This window comes from Anolis sagrei, chromosome 12, assembly GCF_037176765.1.
Source record: "Anolis sagrei isolate rAnoSag1 chromosome 12, rAnoSag1.mat, whole genome shotgun sequence".
Classification (NCBI taxonomy): domain Eukaryota; kingdom Metazoa; phylum Chordata; class Lepidosauria; order Squamata; family Dactyloidae; genus Anolis; species Anolis sagrei.
In genome coordinates, this window is record NC_090032.1 from 13,348,056 (window position 1) to 13,358,508 (window position 10,453).

A 10,453-nucleotide genomic window follows, 5' to 3' on the forward strand; every position below is an offset into this window, starting at 1 on the left:
TGAAAGCACACAACAACAACAATCCTATTTTATCAGCCAATAGTAGGCCCACACTTCCCATTGAAATACTAATAATTTTATATTTGTTGAAATCGTTCTTCATTTTAATTATTGTATTGTTTTTAAGTGTTTTTTTGCACTACAAATAAGATATGTGCAGTGTGCATAGGAATTCATTCATGTTTTTTCAAATTATAATTTGCACCGGGATTGTGGCACAGCTGGCTGAGTGTCAGCTGCATTAAGATCATTCTGACCAAAAGGTCATGAGTTCGAAGCCAGCCCGGGTTGGAGTGGGTTTCCAACAAATTGTGTGTAGCCTGTTGTCAACCTTTGCAACTCGAAAGACAGTTGCATCTGTCAAGTAGGAAAATAAGGTACCACCTTAAAGTATGGGGAGGCTAAATTAACTGATTTATGAGGCCATAAAGAAGACTCCAGCAAAGCATTCCAGTGGGGAAGCATGCGGGGAATGCGGAAGTGCTTCATCAGCGTCGCAGATGGACAATGAAAGCGACAGCTCCCCTGGCGGCCAGAAAAAGTTAAATAGCCTCTGTGTATGTCTGTATATGTTTGTATGTCAAAATTGGCATTGAATGTTTGCCATATATGTGTACACTGTAATCCGCCCTGAGTCCCCTGCGGGGTGAGAAGGGCGGGATAGAAAAGCTGTAAATAAATAAATAAATAAATAAATAAATAATCTGGCCCTCCAACAGTTTGAGGGACTGTGACCTGGCCCTCTGTTTAAAAAGTTTGAGGACCCTTTGTATATACTATTATCTTTCTCCATTTCTGACTACACGCCCTCCCTCCCTTATGGATACCGCTAAAAACGGTGTGAGAATACACACATACACACATATGGGTGGGTTTTATGGGGAAAAGGCTTGTGGGTTGAAGCTGAGTAGGAAAGGATTAAGGGAGAGACAGTGGGTAAGGTGACCTCTATCAGATCATGCATAGACAGTCCAGGAGCTGTGAAAGAAATAAAAGTTAGAGCAATGGAGGCATTACTTTTTGATTCACTCTCATGTAGGGGTGTGTGTGTGTGTGTGTGTTAGCTGTACCCGACCACACATTGCTGTGGCCCAGTCTGGTTAAATGGAAAAGAAAGAAAAGAGAAAGAGCTGGTTTCTAACATATGTGATTTCGCAACGCTTGTGGGTATACAATATTGTTGTTGTTCCATACTTTTACCTGTCACAAGTGTGACATCTGTATAATAGTAGATGTGTGAAAACATAAAAATGTGTGTCAGTTTGAATGCTACGTTGTATCAATATTTCAAAGCAGTTGGTGAAGTATTTTGGGAAATTTAAGCTTCCGAGTAAGCAAACATTTATATTTTTATTTATATATATATTAGTCTATATAATAATAATATGGTCTAAATAATAATAATAATAATAATGGTGTAAATAATAATAATGGTCTATATAATAATCTATAATCTATTGAATAATCTATTGCAATTATCTTCTGAATAATCTATCTGAATAATCCATTGAATAATCTATTGAAATGCTAATAATTTTATATTTGTTGAAATCGTTCTTCATTTTAATTATTGTATTGTTTTTAAGTGTTTTTTGCACTACAAATAAGATATGTGCACTGCATAGGAATTCATTCATGTTTTTTTAAAATAATAATAATAATAATATAATATAATATAATATAATAATAATAATGGTGTAAATAATAATCATGGTCTATATAATAATCTATAATCTATTGAATAATCTATTGCAATTATCTTCTGAATAATCTATTGCAATTATCTTCTGAATAATCTATTGAATAATCTATTGAAATGCTAATAATTTTATATTTGTTGCAATCGTTCTTCATTTTAATTATTGTATAGTTTTTAATTGTTTTTTGCACTACACACACTACACACACAGACACATATGGATGGGTTTTTATGGGGAAAAGGCTTGAAAGTTGAAGCTGAGTAGGAAAGGGTTAAGGGAGAGGTAGAGGGCGGGGTCATGAAAATTCCATACCAATGGAGAGAGAAAGGAACATTGAGATATGGTGCTCATTATAACCTGCAATTATTATTTACTGATGTATATAATAATGATAACAATAATAGAATTATAGAGTTGGAAGAGACCTCATGGGCCATCCAGTCCAACCCCATTCTGCCAAGAAGCAGGAATATTGCATTCAAAGCACCCCTGACAGATGGCCATCCAGCCTCTGTTTAAAAGCTTCCAAAGAAGGAGCCTCCACCACACTCCGGGGCAGAGAGTTCCACTGCTGAACGGTCATTCACAAATGGGCATTTACACACACACATATATAGGTAAAGGTAAAGTTTTTCCCCTGACATTAAGTCCAGTCATGTCCGACTCTGGGGTGTGGTTCTCATCTCCATTTCTAAGCCGAAGAGCCGGAGTTGTCCATAGACACCTCCAAGGCCATGTGGCCGGCATGACTGCATGGAGCACCATTACCTTTCTGCTGGAGCAGTTCCTATTGATCTACTCACATTTGCATGTTTTCAAACTGCTAGGTTGGCAGAAGCTGGGGCTAACAGCAGAAGCTCACACTTCTCTCTGGATTTGAACCTGTGACCTTTTGGTCAACAAGCTCAACAGCTCAGAAGTTTAACCCACTGCGCCACCGGGGGCTCCTACATATATCACAGGTCTCCTGTGTATATGTTGTTTGCTTCAAGGTCATGTGTGTGTGTATTTCATTTGTGTATTTTACAACTGATTGTGTCTTAAGAGTTGAAAAAAATACAGGCTGGGCTGTACAGTTAATGAATAAGTTGTGTTCCTGTGCATTACAAAATAATGGAAGCTTTTAAACAGGCTGGATGGCCATCTATCATGAGTGCTTTGAATGCAACATTCCTGCTTCTTGGCAGGGGGTTGGACTGGATGGCCCAGGAGGTCTCTTCCAACTCTAGGATTCTATGATTCTATAATGATACCAGATAGAGTAATAACACTGAAAGGACAGAGATTGCTTTCTGCGCCATAACAAAGAGGAGCAGTTCAGTGCACAGTATAGTAGCCACCTTTGTATTCCAAACTAACTGTATGGTTTTGAATGAAATCATCAAACGTAGGTGAACTTTGCTTAATTAAACAACAAAACCCTTTGAACTTTCCAGCCTATTCGTCATGGCAAACAGAGGACCTGCGTACGGACTCAGCCGGGAAGTTCAACAGAAGATCGACAAACAGTACGACCCGGATTTGGAGCTGATCCTCATCCAGTGGATTGGGGCCCAGTGTGGCCCCGATGTCGGACAGCCTCAGCCTGGAAAGGACAACTTCCAGAAGTGGTTGAAAGACGGCACCGTAAGGCACTCATTGCTAATTTAATCACAAACAAACAAATTCTGCATCTCATACTAAAATATTTACAAAAAATCTATTCATTGCAAGCAAAACTAAGAAGACAATTGAGGGATAAGAAAGCATTAGCCAGATGTCACCTTTCAGCCTCCTTCCTGTCTTACTCGGTATTGTTGTCACCTTTTTGCAGGTGTTGTGCAGGCTCATCAATAGCCTTTATCCCCCTGGCAAAGGCCCGGTGGCCAAGATCCAAGGCTCCACCATGGCCTTCAAGCAAATGGAGCAGATCTCACAGTTCCTGCGCGCGGCTGAGCAATACGGCATCCTGGCCACAGACATCTTCCAGACGGTGGACCTCTGGGAAGGTATGAGAGTTTGAATAGTCAAAGGAAGGGAGAAGATGGCCTATTGGTGCTATAAGTGCCAATATGGCTCAGGTGATGGGAGATACAGTCCAGCACATTTGGAGTCACTCCAGGTTGGGAAAGGATGGGTACTTTACAGTCTATTAAATGTGACGGACCATCTAATGACTTAGGATCAACCACAATAATAAAACCACAATTAAGAATGAATCATAATTAGTAAGGTAAAGGTAAAGGTAGTCCCCTGACATTAAGTCCAGTCATGTCTGACTCTGGGGTGTGGTGCTCATCTCCATGTCTAAGCCGAAGAGCCAGCGTTGTCTGTAGACACCTCCAAGGTCATGACTGCATGGAACGCCGTTACCTTCCCGCCAGAGCGGTAACTATTGATCTACTCGCATTTGCATGTTTTCGAACTGCTAGGTTGGCAGAAGCTAGGACTGACAGCGGAAGCTCACGCCGCTCCCCGGAATCGAACCTGCGACCTTTCGATCAACAAGCTCAGTGCTTTAACCCACTGCGCCACCGGGGGCTCCATAATTAGTACATATCATTAAAGCAATAAATAATAAAAACAGTCTCGCCAGTCATATTGTCATTCTAGTTCACAAACTCTACAAACATCTATTGTCCAAAGGCCTGGTTCCAAAGCCATGATTTTAATTTCTTTCTAAAGGCCAGGAGGGAGGGAGCAGATCTTACCTCATTTGGGAGTGTGTTCCATAAGCGAGGGGCCACCGCCGAGAAGGCCCTGTATCTCGTCCCCGCCAGACGCATTTGCGCAATTGACGGGAGCGAGAGCAGGGCCTCCCCGGATGATCTTAGATTACGAGATGGGACGTAGGGGTGGATGCATTCGGACAAGTAAGCTGGGCCAGAACCGTATAGAGATTTATAGGTCAAAACCAGCACTTTGAATATATACCTTGTAAGCCACTCTGGGTCCCCTTCGGAGTGAAAAGGGCAGCATATAAATGTCTTAAATAAATAAATAAGTGAACTATAAATCCCAGCAACTACAACTCCCAAATGTCAAGGTCTATTTTCCCCAAACTATGTCAGTGTTCACATTTGGGTATATTGAGTATTTGTTCCAAGTTTGGGTCCACAGTCCACTGTTTGAGTTCACAGTGCTCTCTGGATGTAAGTGAACTACAACTCCCAAAGTCAAGATCAATGCCCACCAAACCTAGTATTTTCTGTTGGTCATGGGAGTTCTGTGTATCAATTCCATTGTTGGTGGAGTTCAGAATGCTCTTTGACTGTAGGTGAATTATAAATCCCAGCAACTACAACTTCCAAATGACAAAATCAACCCCCCCCCCCAACCCCACCAGTATTCAAATTTGGGTGTATCGGGTATTTGTGCCAAATTTGGTCCAGTGCATGAAAATGCATCCTGCATATCAGATATTTACATTCATAACAGTAGAAAAATTACAGTTGTGAAGTAGCAATAAAAATGATGTTATGGTTGGGGGTCCCCACAACATGTGGAACTGTGTTAAGGAGTCACGGCATTAGGAAGATTGAGAAACACTGCTTTACTGTTATCATGTCACGGTAAAGTCCCTGTGCTTCAAAACATCTTCTGTGCCCGCAGGTAAAAACATGGCCTGTGTGCAGAGGACTTTGATGAACCTGGGAGGATTGGCAGTCGCAAAAGGAGATGAGTTCTTCGCCGGAGATCCCAACTGGTTCCCAAAGTAAGTGTACATGCATGTTCTGTATGAGGGCACATATACACATGAACAAGATTATGCCTGACTCAAAGGTACCTTGGTTTCCTTTTTGTATATACATACGGGATTGTTGGCTTTTTTTGTGTAAAATCACATATGAGACAGTCGAAAGTCCTTATTCACTTGGGTAAGCTATGTAACTTTTCGAAGCCCCCAAATGGTAATGGAACTCAGAAGTGCTTCCCCCGCCTCCCATTCACCCACATGAAATGGATCTAGGAGTGTATTGTTGAAGGCTTTCATGGCCGGAATCACGGGGTTGTTGTAGGTTTTCCAGGCTGTGTGGCCATGTTCTAGAAGCATTCTCTCCTGGCGTTTTGCCTGCATCTATGGCAGACATCCTCAGACCTCACAACCTCTGAGGATGCCTGCCATAAATACAGGCAAAGCCTCAGGAGAGAATGCTTCTAGAACATGGCCACACAGCCTGGAAAACCAACAACAACCCGGATCTAGGAATCTGAGTAGGCCACAAGTTGAACATGAGCCAAGAGCGTGATGCAGTGTTGCAACTCTGGGTAGTTTTCACCTTGCTCAAGACACCATCACACACCAAAGCTGTAGGTTTTGTAGTTTATTGAGAAAAAGCAAAATCAAAACAGAGAAATAAAGATGCAAAAGTTTAATACAGAGTCTTAAATGCAAAGGCAAGGTTCCCAAGATCCACAGGTAAATAACATGAAGCATAATCCCTTAGCAATGGTCAAACAAGAGTCCATGTTTGATCAGGATCAGAATCAAGTCTCAAAGAAGCCAGAAGTGTTCCGCAAAAGCCAAGGTAATTCCACAGAAGTTAACGGGTAAGAAGCAACATTGGACTGACAAGAAATGCCTGTCAGCTTCATCATTAAATAAGTTTCCCTGACATGAAAGCATTGCGTTGACCTTTGGCTTCCCGCTTGCTGGCCAGGCGTGTGCTTCTTCGAACCCTTACTTGCAAACGATCCTGTCTGCTCATTAATTCACCATTAACTTCAAGGCTATACAACTCCTTATCTTGGCCCAGCTGGGCCGGATCACTCTGGGAACTGAAAGGAGTCTCCACCTGCACTTGTGAGATTTCACTATATCTATCTAAAGGCACATACCTTTCCCTGGGGAACAGGCTTGCTGTTTCTTCTTAGGAAGCCACACTATCAGCCCCGTCTGGAACAGGAATCCATAACCCATCAGCCTCCTCGTTATCCTGCAGAAAGTCAGGCTCAGAAGGCCCAGCAGGCCCAAACAGTTCCGTTTCAGACTCAGACTGAGCCACAACATGCAGCAGCTAAAAAAACCAATATGATTCTAGGCCAGAGCCCGAATGGAGGGAAGTCAGAGTTCCACTCTATTCTTCCCTATTCAGACCTAATTTGGGATAATATTGTGTCCATTTCTGGGCACCACAAATCAAAAAAGGAGATGGACAAGGTGTCCAGAGAAGGGTAGTCAAAAAGTTTGGAAACCAAGCCCAATGAGGAGCAGCTTAGTAAGCCTGGAGAAAAGAAGGCTGTGATAGGACATGATAGTCATTGAAATACTCTAGTGATAGTGGGCAGCTATTTATTGTATACTAGCTTGGTATTTAAAACACCATTTTAAATTGGTGTTTGGGTTCACAGTGCTCTTTGGATGTTGGTGAACTACAACTCCACCAAATCAAGGTGCAAAGACCTCCAGTATTTTTTACTGGTCATAGGGACCCTGTGTGCCGAGAATTGAGGTCAGGCCTGTAGCCAGGATTTCGTTTCGGGGGGGGGGCTAAAAAAATTTTCAGGGGGGGTTTCGGGGGGGGGGCTGAGTTTCGGGGGGGGGGGCTGAGTCTGAGTGAAGGAGGGTCTAGCCTAGCAAACCTTTGTATCATTACCCCAATACCCCCATGCATATGGGATATATTGAGTATGGTGATCAGATCATGATATGAATAAACATAACAGTTTAAATAATGCACCAGTAAGGCCTTTTCGCGAACCACCATGAGAATTTCGGGGGGGGGGGGGGCTGAAGCCCCCGAGCCCCCCCCCCCCCCCCGGCTACATGCCTGATTGAGGTTATGCTCCATTCCAGCCACGGGGGATGCTGTCGCTTCATCCACTTTGACGCCGAGCTCTTTTGATCATAGTATTTCCTCCTTGTTCTTTGATCGTTGGCATTTTCTTTATTGTGTCATAAAATACCTCTCCACTTTAAGTGGTGCCTAATTTCTCTACTCATAGCTCAGCTGTTTTTCAAACTGCTTAGGTGGACAGTAAGTAGGCTTAATAGTCGGGTGCTCAATCTGACTTGGGCTTTGAACTTGCCACCTTCCGGTCGGCAGTGATCTATTGCTGCTGGTGATTAACTCAGGCTCACAGTGAGCCTGAGTTTTCTGAGCCTGAGTTTCCTAAGGACGAGGAGGATGATGGGTTACAGATTTCTGAACATGTCCTTGTTATTGAGGCAGACTGTTGATCCTGAAGAAGAGACAGCATTTCTGTTTCCCAGAGAAAGGAATGTTGTTTTAGATGAAGTTAGTGAAACTTCACAGCTGCAGGTGGAAGAGTCGGCTCCATCTGGGAGTTCAGTGCCTCTCGGTTCCCAGGGTGACCAGTCCCAGGATAATAAGTTATCCAGCCTTGAAGATGGTGGAGACTTGATTAGGGAGGACCGTTTGCAATTAAGGGTTCACCGAACAAAACGGGAAGTTTGAGGTCAACGTAATGCTTTCATGCTAGGGAAACATATTTAACGATCTGATTGAAGTCTATCCTTTGTCAGTGCAATGTTGCTTACACCCTGTTAACTTCTCTGAAATTACCTCGGCTTTTGGGGAAAGCTTCTAGCTCTTTGGGACTTTGGTTTTGATCTTGATTTTGGGGATCTTGTCATGTTACCATGGATTCTTGATTACCCAATGCTAAAGGATTATATTTCATATTAATTGCTTTTGGATCTTGGAAACTTTGCCTTTGCATTTAAGGCTCTGTTTTGGCTATTGAACTTTTGCAACTTTACCACTATGTTTTTGATTTTGATTTTTCCTCAATAAACTACAAAACCTACAGCCTTGGTGTGTGGTGGTGTCTTGAGCAAGGTGAATCTATCCTGAGTTGCGACACTGTGCTACAGCCCGGCCCTCTAGCCTATAGATGGCCATCTAGTGTCTGTTTAAAAGTCTCTAAAGAAGGTGCTTCCACTGGATGCCATGGCAGAGAGTTCCACTGTTGAACAGTTCTTTACGGTCAGTAAGTTTTTCCGAATGTTCAGGTGGAATCTCCTTCCCTGCAGTGTGAACCCATAGCACCATTGAGTCCTAGTCTCCAGGACATCTTTCTCCGTCACTGGGATACGTCACTGGGATACTGCCCTCACTCCTTGTCCTTTTTTTCTTTCTCTCCAGGAAGTCCCAGGAGAACCGCCGCGCTTTCTCAGACGACAAGCTTAAGGAAGGGCAGAGTGTCATTGGGTTGCAGATGGGCACGAACCGGGGAGCCTCCCAGGCCGGCATGACGGGTTATGGCATGCCGCGGCAGATCCTTTGAGCCCCATTTCCCCCCTTTTCAGTTGTTACCATTGCCACCCCAAAATCTGATTTCCAAATTATTGCAACCACCATAAGCCTTAGAGCAGGTTGCAGAGCCATGCAACCCCATGTTTACCAATTGCCAGTATGTTTTCCTTTGGCTCTCCTTTTTAAATACCCATCCTCTTTTAGCCTGCACAATTGGAGCTAAATCTTGCTTGGTCTCTGGTTTCAGTAATTTGTTTTTAAACCCCTTCCCTTTACTATCGCATAGATTGGGCACAATTGGGTGTTGTATTGCTCAAATAATCCTCACTCAGGTTTGGCTTTGAGGGATCTTCAATACTGTCCACATTCCTGTATATGGCTTTTGAATGCTGATCTTGACTGGCAGCATTTTGGAAACCAGATACATATCCACTCCTGGGCATTCCTTTCACAGTTTGACCAAAAAAGATATACATCTTGTAATATTTTATTATCGCATCTTGATTTGCACGATCGCATCCATTCCTATGATGTTCCAACCCTCTCCACAGAGATATACCATCCGAAATGCACATTGAAACGCACTACCTTTTTATGAGTTTGGAGAAGCAATTCGCTGGCAGAATCTCTCCCAGAGAGCAAAAGGTGTTCCCTCTTTGGTGCTAGGTTTACATTTTCCCTCTTTCTTAAGATAGATAGGATCTATCTTAAGAAAGGCAAGACTTTCCTGCACTGCTTTGGAGTTGGTTGCCCAGTTGATGCTTGGCTTTGCTCTTCAGTCTCCCTCTCCGTAGCAAATTCTGTTGGGTCTTCTCCCAGTAAAGGCCATGCGGTTCTGACCTCGGATTGTGTGTGTTGCCGGAGCAATCTTGTCCAATCTCACTTCGTTTTGGAGGCGAAGGCCAAACCCCTCGACAAATGCATAGCGTTCTTAACTGTGGGATGCACTCTTTGACTCAAGGGCATGACTAAGGAATAAACATTGCTCAATTCTTTGTTCGTAAACCTTGCCTCTTCTCGTCATTTCTGGAAAAAGGCCCAGTCTGTCTGTTAACACCATATTGTCCAAAGAGGAGCGATAGCTAAGTTGGTGTGAATTATTAAAAAATATAGTCGCTTCTGGTGTGAGAGAATTGGATGTCTGCAAGGATGTTGCCCAGGGGACGCCTGGATGTTTTAATGTTTAACCATCCTTGTGGGAGGCTTCTCTCATGTCCCTGCATGGGGAGCTGGAGCTGACAGAAGGAGCTCATTCACGCTCCTCCCAGATTCAAACCTGCGACCTGTTGGTCTTCAGTCCTGCCGGCACAAGGGTTTGACTCACTGTGCTACAAGGCAGTTCCTCAAGTCACTCCTGACACGAAAAAAATATATATGCAGGTGTGACTTCACGGCTGTGTCAATATGGCGAGGAGAGCTTTCCAAACCATGCGTCATGGCACATGAGTATGTTGGTGTGTTGTGTGAATGGAGTAAGAAACCTCTATGCCACTGTTTCTCAACCTTCCTAATGCTGTGAACTAGGGCTGTCCAAACAGGAAAAAATTTGTTTCT

General features: G+C 43.3%; 1 protein-coding gene across 1 annotated transcript in view; it reads left to right on the top strand.

Moving 5' to 3' along the window:
- Positions 1–9,904, top strand: part of TAGLN2 (transgelin 2) — a 34,100-nt gene extending 24,196 nt beyond the window's left edge. Inside the window, exons 2-5 of the mRNA XM_060758287.2 lie at positions 3,137–3,326; positions 3,514–3,688; positions 5,292–5,394; positions 8,789–9,904. Coding sequence (XP_060614270.1) covers positions 3,147–3,326; positions 3,514–3,688; positions 5,292–5,394; positions 8,789–8,930 — 600 coding nt within the window. The 5' untranslated portion in view covers positions 3,137–3,146 and the 3' untranslated portion in view covers positions 8,931–9,904. The remainder of the gene's footprint in view (positions 1–3,136; positions 3,327–3,513; positions 3,689–5,291; positions 5,395–8,788) is intronic.
- The last annotated feature ends 549 nt before the right edge of the window (positions 9,905–10,453 follow it).